Genomic DNA, 16,750 nt, shown 5'->3' on the forward strand with positions numbered 1-16,750 from the left:
AAACAGAGAAAGAAAATGAGTCAATATATGCACATCACCTGCCTGTCCATTGCAAGAGAAACAAGCATTGGCATAGCCAATAGGTCTCGCCTTTGGGACCTTATAAGTGTTTAGCCATGCAACAGTTGATGTTGTTGTACCAAGGATATTGTGCTGCATAACTAAATACTTGTATGTTCTGAAAGGCGAGATGTATTGGCTATGGCAATGTTTTTATAGCATAACTATGTTTCTAAACACTACTACAAAGTAATGAATTGTGTGCTACTGAAAAATCTTCTTCTAGCTTTTTTGCTTAAAAAGCAAAAATGGTACAGCTTTACAATTAGTTTTAATGCTACAGTAGCCTGAAGGCTAAAAATACAAAATGTACCATCTGAGCAATGTGCAGTAATATTTTTGTAGCATACATAAAACACCCAATTAGAGCTTGGTAGTTTGGATTTTATTTTTGAGCTATTGGCATTGCTAATAGGTGTTGTTTTTTTGGCACCTTATAAGTGTGTAACCAAAGATTTTAACAATGGTTTCTTACTCACCTGTTATAGTTCGTTTTAAAGACATGACTCATCCAGATATGATGAAAAGCCACCAGCTCCCACTGCTTGGTACTGTCATAAAGTACGACCCTCCATTCCCCCTTAGGATCCTACTTTCACAATGTGTCCGCTTCAGTGTCATATCAAACAGTGCACTTTAGGATACTATCTGTAACAGACAGGTGCCATACAGACAAGTGCCGGCTGCTACCAATCTAAAGTGGTGGGCAGTGCTGGGGGTAAGGGGAATAATAATACTAAATGAAAAGAAGACCTTCCTGCCACTGCAGGCCGCCTCGGTGCTCATCTCCTCCTGGCATTCCATGGGCCACACAGACTCCTCACCCAATCCAGACGCTGCTCTCATGCTATAACTAACATGAGAGAAGCGCTGGGATTTTGCCTGAGCAGGCTAGTCTGATGCTCAGTCAGGCACAGCGAGCATGTGCCTTTTCTCCACCCGGCAATGCAACACAGCTGGGGTGGAGAAATCTAAGTGTGCATGTCGGTTTGGCCATCCTAAGGCGGCCGGTCAAACCGACTTGCGCACTTACAGTGCCCACCACTTCTCCTCGCCGCCATGGCCTGGCCCCGTCCCAGACTAGGATCGGCTCAGATGTCAGGGAAAACTAAAATGATAATAAAATTATACAATTCTTCAAACCCACTCTCCTACTTAATGGATCATCTGTTTGAAATCTGTCCAGAAGTGTCAATCGAGATAGAGCCAAATTAATGCACATCACCATCACAGTAAATGGGCTACTTGACCTCAAAATAGGCTTAGATACAAGGCCAAAAGAATGATTCTAGGACCAATGGTAGACACAGGTAGGAGCCCTGTAACGACCCTCTTGAGGACAGACCTATTTAACATCCAAGAACAGCTGTCAACGTGCCAGAGACGGGTTGATGGACTAAAGTCTGGAAATAAGTTATGGGGCTGCAGTATTCAGACTTTAAAGACTAAAGAAACATTCCACCTCAAGGAGTCAGAAATGGCCCTTAGCCACTAAAGTCACACAAAGACTCCAGAGGAATACACTGTTAAATCACCAGTATGTAGCGGGAAAGGTAATGGGACTAAAAAGTGGTCACTTGTGTTTCCCCCTCAACCGTTCTTTTCTGCTTTATCCTAAGCATACAACCAAAATCAGGCGAGTGTGTTGTGAAAAGATTATTACACAGGAAGTTCTTGGTACCGCGGATTCAAATTGCACCTGGTTACTTCGAATTTGACAAAATACCACTCTCGGTATTGGAATAAGGACCACTTAAGAAACCCTCCTGGTGGGCATGAACAATACACCAAGATACACCACTGTGACAAGCTGAATTCAGAAATGAAACATAGACAGGAAGCAAAACGACTCCCAGCTTCCAAGGATGCATTAAAATCTCTTTGGAAACTGCACCCAACTGCGCCATCATGTTGAAAAATGCGATCGCAGTTTCCGTACATTCTGGTAAGTCCTTACATTTCACCTGAGGGGTGAATTACAGAGGGGCCACAAGGGGCACACGGCAGGGGCTTGTGGCATGGCTGCACGTGCATCTCGATTCACTCCATGCCGAATTTTGAAGGAATTCTGCAGTACTGTCACCGGGGTAGTGATCTTCAGACACACTGATATTGGAGGAGGCATGTTAAACAGATGGCACTCCATTACAAGGATCACGTTATTTTTTACTGCAATTTTCCAGATTAAGGACGACAGCACAGACATTTTCCCAAGGATCTTAAATGTCTAGTTAGTATAGACAACAACAGTTACTGCTGTTGTTTTTGAAGAGTCATGCAACCTGCATTAGATGTATAACACCAATGTACGTAGGACAAAGGCTCATCTTTTTTTGATAAAGAGCATACTATAGGTAAAAGGTGAACTAGCGAAATCAAATTTAGTCTTGTTTCGCAATTCTTTATAGAGAAATCAGAACAAAACAGTGGAAAAAGAGGGGCGGGGAACATGAGATACCATTTGTGAAACAATAATACAGCATGAAAAAATACAACACAAAATGAGACAGGCAATACAAAATCAAATGTAGTCTTTCTACTACATCTGCACTCTTCACAGCCTTAGTTTGGAACAGTATATAACAAACAGGGCAGGAAAGAATAATAGCAACAATGGGAGCAAAGATAGTGCTTTAGTACCAGACGCCTCTGACCTGAAGTAGCAGTGAGCATTTCTAGAGATGGGGTGCTTAGCAATAAGGATAAAGTATCCCCCAGTAAAAGTGTTCCTGCAAATAAGTAACTTGTTCTTCTGATGGATACCTCTATCCGCAGATTCTTCACCTTTGGAATAGATGCTAAAGCAGTACCTTCTAAAGTGGAGAGTCTATGGAGTGTCTCAGATCAAAAAGTCTTGCAAGATTGAACAAGCTACATGCACTTCCTGTTGGACCAGACTATCAATGCAGTTGTGCTTCATGAAAGTGTGTACTATCACCCATGCTGTGGAATGAGAGATGTCCAAGACAGGAATTCTGCACGCCAATGCATTGATGGCAGCCTTAGCCCCGGTGGAATGGGAACACAGTTCTTACGGAGGTTACTTTTTGGCCAATGCACAGCAGATCGTCCAGCTTGTGGTCTTTAGTGTGATCGATTTAGAAGCTTAAGGCCTTTTTGGGGTCCAGCCAATGTAGTCTATCTGTTGTAATGATAGGTCTTGTCCTCTGCTATGCCTTCAATGTGTAGAATGTTTCATGCTGTAATTTCTGTTGGAACCCCAGTGTGTGTGTGAGATTCCATCTTCGGCAGCTGCCCCGTGTCTGGTGAAGGGAAGATAACGTTATTATTGGCTCTGCCATTAAAAGCTGTTTGCAACATTTTCCTTTGGTGTGATGTCTCCATCACAACATTATTGGCGACGATCGCCAGCCACAAAGAGAGACACCTGTACCAGTGAACTTCATCATTATGGTTTGGGGCTCGCACCAGAGACGGGGTACCAGTGACATTGCCATTCGTGTATGGCGTATTCCTGCTGCTTCATGCTAGGGACAAAGACGACTGACTAAAGGCAATTGTCAGCATCTGCCACATAGGACACGAGTGGTGGGGCAAGTTGCGTGTGAGTAAACGTCTGGTATTGTAGTGCGGCCTTGCCGGCTAGAGCGCTGTCCGCGCAATTCCTTTGACACAGACAGCACATTCGGCTGCGCGCATTGCGCGTGCCTAGCTGAGAGCCCCACAGAATGTTGGCCTTCATTTGCCTGCTTGTACCGGAGCTACTCCTCACCGCTAATATCCTCAGCCAAATTACCTCCGTTATGCCTCTTTTCCTGTGCTTTGCTCCCCTGCAGAGCTAATTAGAGATTTGTGTCACTGCCCATGTGACCGTAAGAAGAATGCTGTTAGCAACAGCACGTTATGGGTTTGTTAGAAGAGGTTAACCCTTAGCCACTGCACACCTTGGATGTGCTGAAGGAAGTTAACCCTATATGTACTGAAATAAGTTATTTCTTCCGTGAACTGTGCAAGTTCATGTAATTATGGCCTTTTCTTCTAAAGTAATACCATCTCCTTTTTTAGATCATCATGGCAAGCTGTCTATCGAGTGGCAAGAGTGGACAGATCTATTCGACAGATATTTAGTAGCTTTTGTTGGTGTGGAGTTTGCACCTGAGAGGAAGGAATTATTGTGATTGGGCACCATAGAAAAAGAAGCGAACCACATATTTATGTTGCCTCAAATGCTTGGAAATGACAATCAACCAATAGGGGATGTGCATACAGAGGCTACGTTGCACATGGAGAAAAGATTTGGAAAAGAATAAGACATTGAGTTGTCTAGATACAAGTTTTACACAAGGCCTCAGAAGCCAGGGGATTCATTGGAGGACTTTGTTTACAGTCTGTGAGAACTCTCAGTCAGGTGTAAGTTTGGTCAATTGACGGATAGGCTAATCAGAGACCACTTTATCGTTCATTGTCAAAGCAAAAAGACCAGGGAATATCTGTGGGCTGCCAAGAACCCATCACTGAAAGATGCAATTAGTATCGCGAAAGTAGTGGAAGAATCTGAACAGTGCATTAAGGTGATAAATAAGAAAGAATTGTCGCGGAAGGAGATGGTGCTGTTTAGGGGAGAAAAGATTAAGGAAATTTGTCAGGAGCAACCAACAAGCACAAGTCTCACCAAAAATGGTGCTTAAGGCGTGGAAGTGCAGTACAATCCAGCAATTCCAAATGGTGTTTTGCGGCAAACAAGAATTGCAGGAAGTGTGGGCATAAGGTGCATTATGCTCGTATGTGCAAATTCAATAATAGCAAAGCACCTGTAGCAGTGATAGAAGAAACGGAGTGGGAGGACTAATATGAAGATTGAGTTTTAGTGGTTCATCCGGAATCAGAGGAAGTGGTAAAAAAATCAGACCGAAAGCATTGTTTGGGATTCTGGGCAAGCATGTGAAGATAATGGTAGACTCTGGTTCATTGTGCACCATTGTCCCGGAAAAGATGTGGAGGAAGTAGTGGCCACAGACTGCCTTGTTGCCCAAAGACATCAAAGAGGTTACTAAGGTGGAAGAATAGATGTGTTGAAGTACTTTAATTCGTTTACTGAATTTAAGTCATGATGTATGTAAGGGAAGGTCTACGTGGCAAAGGATGGACCGCCTATTTAGGATGAATGCATCAATATGACTTGCACATAGTGATCGATCCACATGCCCCAGGTCAAGTGCTGGCTGTGGGGGACTTAAGTACTGCGGAAGTATTACATTAAATGAAAGATGTGTTCACTGAGAAATTGGGTGCACTGAAGGGTTATGTAAAGACGATTGTGTTGGAGATAGGCACAATACCAGTGAAACACTAGTTGAGGAGGGCACCTGTTGTGGTATGGGAAGAACTAAAAAAAATAAATAATAATAAATAAATAAATAATGACATGCTGAAAGAAGGTATCATTAAACCTTCTGAGGCCTCTGTTTGAGTCCCAATGGTAGTCATAACTGAGAAATCTGATGGCAGGTTCAGGTTCTGCATGGACTTACGTGGCTATAATCATCATGTGGTGACTGGTACTTTTCTGCTCCCTAAGATCAAGGAGTTGCTCTTGCTACTCAAGGGGGGTTAGGGGGGGGGATAGGGGGGAGGCGGGATAAGAAATTTTCTAAACTTAATCTCAAAAGTGCTTACCACCAGATCAGACTTCATGAAGAGTTTAGTAGTCTCATGGCATTTGTCACGATGGAAGGCACGGTCCAGTTTACCAGGATGCCTTTTGGGATATCCTCAGCTGCAAGCGTTTTCCAACATATAATGTCTGAGATTTTAAAAGGGGTAGAAAACATGACCTTCTTTCAGGATGACATCCTGGTCTTTGGAGAGTGTACAAGAACACAACAATGCTTTGAGGGTGGTGTTAGGCAGACTAAGGGAGGCAGGACTCACGTTCAGGAAGGATAAATGCAGATTTCAGGAAGAGGAAATTAATTATCAGGGGCATACCATTTCCGGGAAAGTGGTCAAACCTAAGGACATTTTGTTGAAAAGAAATCAGATGCTCACCTGTTCCTCATGACAAGGACCAGCTGCAATCATTTATGGGTTTGAGTGAGTACCATTCCAAATGTGCAAGCAATTTTGTGACGACGACTGAAGGATTACGAATCTTGTTGCGGAAGCGAGTACATTCAGTTGGGGTGATGTGCAGCAAGAGGCATTCGATGTGGTGAAAAAAGAGGTATTTGAAGCAGGAATTCTATTTCCTTGCGACACTTAGTGCAGGTCTATTTTAATGGTGGATGCAAGTGCTTGCAGTGTGGGAACTCTACATTCCCAGAAGCATGGAGGCAAGGTGAAGACTGTGGCCTTTGCATGGCGTTCTTTAAAAGGGAGCAAACACAATTATTTGGTTATCAAGTGTGAGACGGTGGATGCAGCATGGTCGGTAGAACATTTTAGAACCTTCTGGGGGGGCTTGGAGTTTTGTATTCGTACAGATCAGAAGCCTCTCATCAAGGTGCTGAGCCTGGGATGGGCCGGAAAGGGGTCTGCCAGGTTGACAAGGCTTGTGTCCGGGTTGCAAGAATATCATTACAGGGTTGAGCACATAACAGGCTGGAAAAATGTGCAGCCGGATAGCTTGTCACACTCATCTTTGGAATGGGTAGAGGTTGATGGACAGGGCATTTTTGCTATCGAACAGGAAGGTGCGGTGGTGTCATTGTGTGATGTGGAAGAGTGTGTTGGAGCTACTTTGACAGCGGAGGAATGGAGAAGGAGCATGAAATGCGATAGATTTCTCAGAGGTGGAACAAATGGCACTGAGTGGGGGTCAGAGAGAAAGCACGGTGGCTCTTTCTGTACGACTGTAATTTATTTTGGTGAATTGACCCTTGCAGACAAAGGGGTTATTTATGAGTAATCACAGATTTGTGCCAATGGATGGATTGAAAGGAAAGTTTATGGATCTAGCCCATGAGGGGCATTTGGGACAAACCATGATAAGAAAAAGAGTGCGGGAACATTTTTGATCGCCTTGTATGTATGATCAAAATACTTCCTGGGTGGAGAAGTGGGTCGTATGAAAGGAGAGTGAGAAAAGACTCAAGATTGGTAGTCAGTCTGAAAGTGGTCACATCGAAGACCCTGTGTCACCATGGAGTACGGTGTGGTTGGATTTTATAGGGCCTAAGCAAGGGATGAGAGATAATATAAAAAATGCATTGTTAATAGTGGATGTACACTCCAGGTGGCTAATTGTAAAATGTATGAGTGAGGTGACTACCAGAAGTACCATTGACACGTTCAAAGGGGTGTTTTTGGAAGAAGGGCGGTCTCGTCTCTTTGTTACGAATAATGGGACACAACTCACAACACACAAAATGAAGGAGTTTCTGGATACTTGTGGAATAAAACACCATTGCACGGCATTGTACAACCCTCAAGCTAATGGCATGGTCAAGAGAGCCAACCACTTGGTCAACAGTGCCATATCTATGAAAATGAAAAGGATGTTAAGGTGTTGGTTGACGACCTGTTGTTGTCCTACTCCCCAACTGCCCATAGCGGGACTAATGTTACCCCATTTGAAAGGATACGTGGGAGAAGGGAGAGCACTATATTGACTCCAACTTGTTTGCAGCGTTGTAGTCACAATAAAAAAAAAGGCGAGGAGGAAATAAAAGAAAGAAGGGTGGAAAGAACTGGTAAAAGTCTGGTTAACTCTGGCGACTTGGTCAAAATGTTGCTTGGAATGGTGTGAAGAGGTTTAAGTACATTTTGGGGCCCACTCAAGGTAAGGAGGGTGTGTGATAGATATGTGGAACTAGAGAACGACAACAAGTGAAATATGCGCAGGGTGGCCTTGCACCATGTGGGAGGCACTGATGACAAAATTCAGGAAAAATATCAAGAGGGTTTCAAGAATACAGAGGTGGTTGAGGGGAGAGGTCGTCATGAGAATGTTAGAGCAGATGGCTAGGTACAGCCGTGTAATAGGGCTGTGTCTGCTGCAAGGGTGGAAGAAGGGCAGAATCCTAGTATCGTCAGACCACCTCATTATTTGGAAGATTATGTGCAAACATTGTGAAATGCTTATTCTGCATAGTACTGTTCTCTCTGTTCTATTGCCTCTCAGTTCTTAGGGAGGCTCTTGTGTTGTAGTTATTGCCTTACGTTATGTTTTGTTTTTCATTATTATCAGCTGTTGTGTGGAGAGGGAGGGTATGTGTTGTAATGATAGGTCTTGTTTTCTGCTATACCTTCAATCTGTAGGATGCTTTATGCTGTAAGTTCTGTTGGAACCCCAGAATGTGCGTGATTCCATCTTCGTCAGTTACTTCGTGGCTGGGGAAGGGAAGTTAATGTTGTTACAGGCTCTGCCATTTAAAGTAGTTTGAAATGTTTTTCTTTGGTGCAGTGTCACCATTCAATCTCCATGAATAAAGGCGTAGATTGTGCACGTTTGGGTGCAGAATCCTGCCTCACTGCTGTGACAGAAGATCCTTCTGGAGTAGTAGCTGATCCAATTCGGAGCCACTATGATGACTCGGTCCTGGGCGTTCCTGATCTTCAGAGTTCAGAGCAGGAGAAGCAGAGAAGGAAAGGTGTATAGGAGTCCAATGGCCACTGTAGCGTCAATGCATACCCTAGACTGCAGGAGAGGGAACTTAGAAGAACAGTACCCTTAGGGGTCTGTTCAGTGCCTGCATGATCCCATGTCCCCATCCACGAACAGACTAGGTTGACTACTGCCTCAGAAAGTCCGAAACTAGTGGGGAAACTATCTTAGAGGAGTGGAGAAGCCCAGGAAAATGTGCAGTAGCTCGGCTTTCCTTAAAACAATCTAAGCAGCAATCAAGTTTTACACCAAAGAGGCAGGATCCATCAAAATGAATGCCCATAAAGGGATGGCGCACATGTAGAGAGAATCCATTACATGGCGACCGAACACGACATTGGTGCAGCGTGGTCGCCCCCATCAATTGGTCACATCCAGGCCAGCACAAATGATGTATTTGCCATATCCTGACCATCCTGAATAGTCTGAGCCAGGGACCATATATTTTTCCAGAACTGCCAGCAAGATCTCTCTGGTCATGTCCTAGATGGCACAAATATCAGCCCAATACACTGACGGCATTGACTGACCTCAAGGCCAGGCTGTTTCCTGAATGTCTCAGTCATCTTTGATTCCATGCCCGGGGGAATCGTAGGGAAAGTGGAAGCCTAAACCAAACTCTCTGGAGTAGGACGTGAAGTTAGAAAATCAGGATCACCTGGAGCAAGTTTGGAACAAGTGCCAGGCAGTGAGAGCTTTGTTGAATGGATGTAAGGGCTCAGATGAAGCAGGCCAAGGCTGCAAGACGTCCATAAGGACGATAGCTTTAACTTCAACAGAAGGTATTTGTAGGTCCAACACCTTGGCTGCATGTCGAATCACCAATGCAAAGGAAGCACACTCTTTCTGGGAAACAATAAACCTGTATTAAGGGATGTATCACGCCTACTGAATGCCGATATATAAACTGTCATCATAGTGCTTGGACAAATCTTCTCTATTATCACCACTGTCATCTCCAGAAGGTAAATTTTGGTCGAAATCTGAACTAAAAATGTGATGGATACTCTATAGTAGTAGCTGCATAATGTCTGAATGACGGTGTACCAGAACCCAATGTGCTGAAGTGGATTCAGAGAACGACTTCAGTTGGTATCAAGATTGATTTGGTTCAGGGTTGGACAGCGAAGTCTGCTCCGCATCATCCTCCAGTGACATCAATATAAAAAAGAGGGACCGGCATTGTTCTCTGTGCCAGAAAAAGTCAGTGTGGAACCCAAGATTGGTTCAAGAGGCTCAGGCAGCATAAAGGACAGATCTGCCAGTGGTAACCCAACTGGAGGACCCTGCAAATCCTTGGGGTACGAAAACACGCCAGAGGGAGCTGGAAGAGTGCAAAAAAAACACAGCATGGCCTCCTTAAAGTCTTTGACTTGCAGCAGCAATGCAGATGGCCAGGAGAACTAGGGGTGAATCAGGATCAATTGCAGAATAGACTCCTCAAGCGGGGATTGGGAGTGAAACATAGTGGCACCCCGACGCCATCGCAACTTGTCTTTCGACTGAAAGTGGCGGGAAGGCGTTGAGTGGCACTTCGCACTTTTGTGTTGCCTTTGTGTCTTGAACTTTGGCTTAACAGATGATTTCAAGCATGAAGAAAATCGGTCTTAGGACTGGCCTCGAGAGTGGGAGAGGGTCTTCACCCTCAACTTGGAGCAGGAGCGGAACTTACACAAGGCCTGTGACTTCTTTTGATGTTCAGTGAAGTACAGCCTTGCCTCATGATACCGGATCACATTTCGGTGCATGAAAACACACTTCACATGACTTGGAGTTGTGCCCCGAGCCTACCCAAGGAACAACTTGTGCAGGTCCATCACAAACATATGCTTCTGAACCCTCTAGTTTTAGGTGTAGAATTGGTTTCCTTGCACACTGGCTTCGAATTTCGAAAGGCATCGATAGGAGTGGAGCTCCAGATCCCCATACAAAGGTGTGGAAAGAAAGGAACTGACGTCGGCGTACAGGGGTTGCACTCTATGCAGCTTCTCTTTATTACTTCTGGGGAGGAACAAAGCCAACACAGAGCCACATGGCACCACCCAGCGGTAAACAGGAGCAATTTCCAGTTCCAGCCTGGGGATATTCTAAAGGTGAGGAATCTGTGATTAGAAGTATCCACCAGGAACATATGTTTATAAACATATCTTGGAACTTATAACAAAAAGAAGGTATGAACGAAGTGCCTTACAAGATGTAGGTTACCTAATTCAAAGACGTCCAGTTATTAGCTGCAAAAACCATTGTTTCTATGTCAAGCTTGGCCAAAGCATAGTAAACAAACTTAAAAATCAGTTGGATGGATACTTGCAGGCCATACCAAGTGGCATCCTACAGTGAAATGTCAGCAACGTTTCCCATAAAAACTGATTTAGCACCAATTTTTAAACCCAATATGCTGTCTTTGATCTCATTCTGTCCATACAGATTGAGCTGATCCTACAAAATTATCACTGTAAAGAAGATTTGTATATGCACTTACATGGTGCGTAGAACATCACCAGCATCGGCCGGTCTTCCTTTTTCAGAAGCCTTCTGAAATCCTAGGATGTACAAAATAATAAATGTGATCATTGCACATAAAATACATCTACTTTGTAAGCAGTTTATCAACAATAAGAGAAGGCAAACTCTTCTGAAGCAATCTAGGTAAACACTTCTTTTAATAAAGAGTATTTATTGAAGAGCACTGTAAGGATGCTCGAGGGCAGAGTAGTGATATAGAAGGAAAAAGCAGTCAGATTATACTTGTATGCGAGGGATACTGTTTAATCGCCACAGTAAGAGGAAAACAGTCAGTGTTACAAAACAGGTCTCAAAGGAAAAATAAGAATCGCTTCCAAGAAGTTAGGATTGTGTCCTCTCCTTGTTGCAAAGGGTATATGTCCCGCTACCACTCTTTACTCTTGGTTGTCCTGGTCCTCCCTCCTCGGGGTCTGGTTGTCTCCAGGGTTCTCCTCACCAGGGTAGAAAGAGAAAACAGAAAACACTCGGGTTAGGCTTTGCCCTTTCCTATTCTTTTAGTTGTGCCACCTTCACCATAACGACGTGAGGGAGGGAATGGGGATGTCAGGGAGGAACCTTTCAAAAGGTTTGTGAGGGAATAGTGGGCTCCGGTAGTGTGTGCCATCTAATAAGTATTCCAGCTACCCCACCAAAAAGACCCTCTAAGCGGCACTTGCCTGAGGCCACGACCCATGTACCGGGCCGCGGCAGACGGACCCGGGGCGTCCTCTCCTTCTCGTGAGCCGCCGGGCTTGAAGGCAGTAAACTCCTTTTCTGTGGTCGCTGCGGGCTCTGGGACACCTGCGCTGGGGTCTCCGACCTTCTCCTGTCGTCCCGTCCTCTGTTGCTCTCCGGCAGCGCCTCCGGTCCTCCTCTCTTCCACTTCGTTGTCCTCCGCTCTGGATACTCGTTGCTCCGTTGTCCATTCACCTTTGGTCCACTCGCTCTCCGTCCTGCTCCTCTCTTCCTCCTTCCTGATTCCGCCCCTCTTGTGCTCCATTGGCGGCTGCGTCCTGACGTCACGCGTTCCAAGGGTGACTAGAACGCGGTCGATATCCGGTGTTTTCCCCATGGCGCCATCCGTGGTTTCCGACTTCCGCTGAGCCGAGCCGTCTTCCCTCTTACAAGCACAACACAAGCGTGGTTCGTTCCCAGCTGGCCAGGCATCAACTGCCTCCAGTTGGAATGTCACCACAAAACAACCTAATTTAGAATCCTCCAAAGGTTCTAACCCTACAGAGTACTACACCAATTCAATAAAACACATCCTGTTCCCTTTTATAAATAAATAAACTTGAAGAAAAGAAATGCTGCAGTTTCAAATAACTTTTCACAAATAAAAGGATCACATCTTATACCACTAAGAATTGGACATTATGATAAACATGCAAATTTAGAACTTACATAATTCTGTACATACCCTGTTGGTCTACAATTTCAATAACATCTTTCTGCCATGATATGTGGCTCTATTGTGGTTTCCACCCTACTCCAAACTTCCCTTTATTATTTAGCCTTACCACCCTATGCCCCTACTCACCCCCTAACCCCTAAAAAATACTTTTACTACCCAATGCCCCTACCCACCGCTAACCTCTAAATATATCCTTATCCCAAATACCCTTACCCACTCCTAATATACCTGAAAACACCCTTACCACCCCATTACCCTACCCACCCCTAAACTAAAAATAATACCCTTACCACCTTATAGCCCTGCCTGCCCCACACCTTAAATACTTTATAACCCTAAACCCTTACCTTCTCATAAACCTTAAAATATCCCAACCTCCCCCATAATCGTAAGACCACATTTACAAGCAAATGCCATTACCCATCCCTAAAGCCTAAAAATACCCTTACCACCCAATGCCCCTACCCACCCTACACCCTAAAAATACCCTTACCACGCTATACCCCTACTCCCCCTAAACCCTAAAGATATATTTACCACCCCATGCCCCAATCCCCTAAAAATACCCCTATCACCCAGTACCCTTACCCACCCCAAACCCTATAAACACCCTTACAGCCCAATACCAGTTTAGATTGACTGGGCTTCAATCACAACTCCATTTAAATCCTCCAAAGATTACTCAGCAGGCACGACTGCTGCACTATTATTGAACAATTGGAAACCTCTATTTACTACAGGTACGCAGTAGTTAACCCCACGTAAGGCACGGAGAGTGGGCAGATCAAGACGTGGTTTGCATTGCCAGCTTATGAAAGTTCATATGAGCTTTGAAAAGGTCCTCTCAGGACCCTTTGCAAATATGGATATGTTCGAGGACTCGTTCCAACAAATGCCTTCAGCAAATCCCTTGTTATGGTACATAGGAGAACGCTAAAACTTTGTGAGGGTGTAGTGGAAAGGGTTTTCCCCCACAGAAAGCAGGGATTCCCTGTTGTCGAAAACTAATATGAGAAAAAATTTACATTTTCGGAGCGGGCAGCTTTTTCCCCAATGTAGAGTTGCACTGTGGGTAGTAGAACTCCTCTCCAATTTGGGGAAATAGAAACTCGGGAGAATATACATGACATGACATTCTCAGCAGAGTTCCTGGAAAGCTCAGAATGGCGCAGCTTGTACTGAGAATGTAGGTGAATTCACAAAAATAGTAAATCTGCATCTGTGCAAAGGATTATGTGACGAGGTGTATATTTACAAGTTATTATTGTTAATAGGCACAATTGTTTGTAAATTTTTCTAAAATATATATGTTGAAAATCTGACCGGACAAGGCTGGGCTGGACCCACCTGGGCTAGTATATACTTACATTTTGTGTGTGCCTGTGATCCATGCTAACTGTTTAAGTAACTGCTGAACTCTGACAGATAGATTGAAAAACAATATCTACACCCGCATGTGTTACTGTGCAAATGCACTTTCAGTGGCTCTCTACTAGTAAAAATCTTGATTCATGGAGCTAAATCATCTTCAATGACCAACGGTGATCTATCACAAGTTCAAATCACTGGAGGTTCAACTTATCCTTTCATCCTTGTTAAGTGGTAAACTGAATACCATTAAATTTGGTAACATTAATTTCGCATTTCGAAGTGGCAGGTTTGTGGTATGAGCACTACACAAAAACACATTATTACTGTGGATGTCGCTTGCTGATCAACCAAAGGCTGAGTACCCCAAAAAATGTAGAGTCTCATTACAAGGTCCTCAGGGTATCTCTGAACTGCCTCCCCCTTAAGGGATATTATGAGTGGAAGTCAGGGGGTGCTCCGTGGAAATTGGTAATTCCACACCATAACACCAATAATCTCCCCTAGTTTCGCCATAGTATTTTCCCTGGAGATTTCAGCAGCCGCCAAACTCTCCGGCTGGAATGTACCGAATCTTCAGTGTTACTGCGGATCTCATAAATCCAGTAGGGCAAGCCCCATTGGATTTAGAGGGGCAATGGTTATGAGGCCTATTACTGAGTAAGTTAAGCATCAGTAACTTTTTGAAATCCACTTGTCCTCATAATCATTCTAGTCAACATTAGAAGTAACTGAACGTCATACTGTCGGTCAAAAAGGTAAATGTAAAAGTGCAGAAGAAGGTGAAAGAGAGCAAGCATGACTGGAAGTACAATGTACACAGCACGAATGAACATACCTTTTCACTGTAAATATGGACAATATCTTTGGCATCAGGATTTTCCTCCCACAGCGGGGCGCCTTCTGGATCTTTCAGAAATGCCACAATCGACTAAAGCAAGGTGGGGACAAAAAAGGATGTGGTATCAAACAGAGGAACTTATACCATGATATTTAGCAACTAAACAGACATGATATTGCGCTCAATTCAGAGAACTCCTTGTCAAAACATTATACCTCTATTATGTTTTGTTGATTCGAGTCTTGCCAAGTACATTGCGATACTTTTCCCCCCTGTGTGTTTTTCACTCTCTCCCTTACTCTTTTTAATTAGTTTCTATCTTCCACGTCGTCTCTCAACCAGCCCAACCACCTAAAAAGTATTGCTTGTTGTTTATCAGTTAGAGGTTCTTGGGGCTGCATAGATAGCACAGAACAACTACTAACCAGCTATCAATATAAAGAAAAAAAGCTTTTTCCACAAAGCATCATTTTCAGTAACTTTGTAGATATAGATATATATTATACTGATGAGGCAGCAAAGACAGTTGCCACATATCCATCACCCAAATGCACCTATCCCCATCAACATCTACGTATCTCTTTCACCCAGCCCATGGCAAAACAGCATTGTCCGTAAAACTGACAGTCTGACACTGGCTTTGCCAGAAAACTGGGTGCCAGACCAATGAAGGCCCTTATCCAGGTGTACAAAGCTAAGTGTCTCTCCATAGCCTTGTACGGAGCTGAGGTCTGGGGCATTAACAACGCCAAAAGCATTCAGACTGTTGAGGATAGATTTCTAAAAAACCTCCTCTCAGTCCCGATCTCAACCGCTAATTTTATTGTCCATCAGGAACTTGGTATCGGTTATCTTGAAGATAGTATTGCTCTGGCCCCGATGCTCAAATGGATCAGCATTTGGCTTAACCCGGATTTACACCTGAATCACACTATTTTGAGAGACTGTCTTTTGCTTGATCATGGTTTGCATATACCCTGGTTGAAATATATTTGGACCCTGGCCAAAAAGCTTGGCAGACCAGAGCTGTTTCTTTCTCCCGAGACTCTGGTAAAAGGTGACATCAACTGGTGCAAAGAAACTCATAGGTACATATCTACCTCGGCAAGGGAAGAGAAGGAGCTGGTTAAGGGTTCCGTTAGGAGCCATCAGCTCTGCAAAACAACACCTTTTATGGAACCTTATCTCGGATATGTAACAAATGCAAATCACCGTTTTCTTTTAACCAGATTTAGATTGAATCAACTACACCTATTGATTGGAGCTAAGAAAGACTGGAAAAGGGCGTTGGACCCTGGCCCTTGTTCCTGTGATAACTTTTCCCCCCAGGATATTATACACCTCTTTTTCTTCTGTGAGCACTTTATTGACATTAGGAAACGTTTTTTAATCCCAATTTTAAGAGATAAAGGCTTTGTTCAAGTGAGACCTGCTTTTCTGTACCTACAGCTCTTAAACAACGTTTGGGAAACTTTCAATATTGCAAGTTTTTTAACTGTGGTAATTCGTACCTTGAAGAAATGAACTGTACCCTTTTTAATGTTTTTAATTGGACACGTCACCTTGTAAAAACAATTGGTGTAATTGTGTTTCTTTTTAAGCTTGGTAATCCCCTAAAAATGAAATTTTTGTTTTTAACATGTATTTATTGTAGTATGCTTTTATGGTTTGCACTTAAACCGAATAAAGACTTTATGACTGACTGACTGTATTGCTTGTTGTTTATCAGTTAGAGGTTCTTGGGGCTGCATAGATAGCACAGAACAACTACTAACCAGCTATCAATATAAAGAAAAAAAGCTTTTTCCACAAAGCATCATTTTCAGTAACTTTGTAGATATAGATATATATTCTACTGATGAGGCAGCAAAGACAGTTGCCACATATCCATCACCCAAATGCACCTATCCCCATCAACATCTACGTATCTCTTTCACCCAGCCCATGGCAAAACAGCATTGTCCGTAAAACTGACAGTCTGACACTGGTATATATA

At 43.7% G+C, this 16,750-nt stretch overlaps 1 protein-coding gene across 1 annotated transcript in view; it reads right to left on the reverse strand.

Annotated features, from left to right (window-relative positions):
* Positions 1-16,750, reverse strand: part of PDIA5 (protein disulfide isomerase family A member 5) — a 796,394-nt gene that overhangs the window by 432,555 nt on the left and 347,089 nt on the right. The window contains exons 6-7 of the mRNA XM_085647317.1: positions 14,752-14,844; positions 11,109-11,169 (exon numbers count right to left, since the gene is read on the reverse strand). Coding sequence (XP_085503443.1) covers positions 11,109-11,169; positions 14,752-14,844 — 154 coding nt within the window. The remainder of the gene's footprint in view (positions 1-11,108; positions 11,170-14,751; positions 14,845-16,750) is intronic.

This window comes from Triturus cristatus, chromosome 3_2 (genome assembly GCF_964204655.1).
Source record: "Triturus cristatus chromosome 3_2, aTriCri1.1, whole genome shotgun sequence".
Taxonomy (NCBI): Eukaryota; Metazoa; Chordata; class Amphibia; order Caudata; family Salamandridae; genus Triturus; species Triturus cristatus.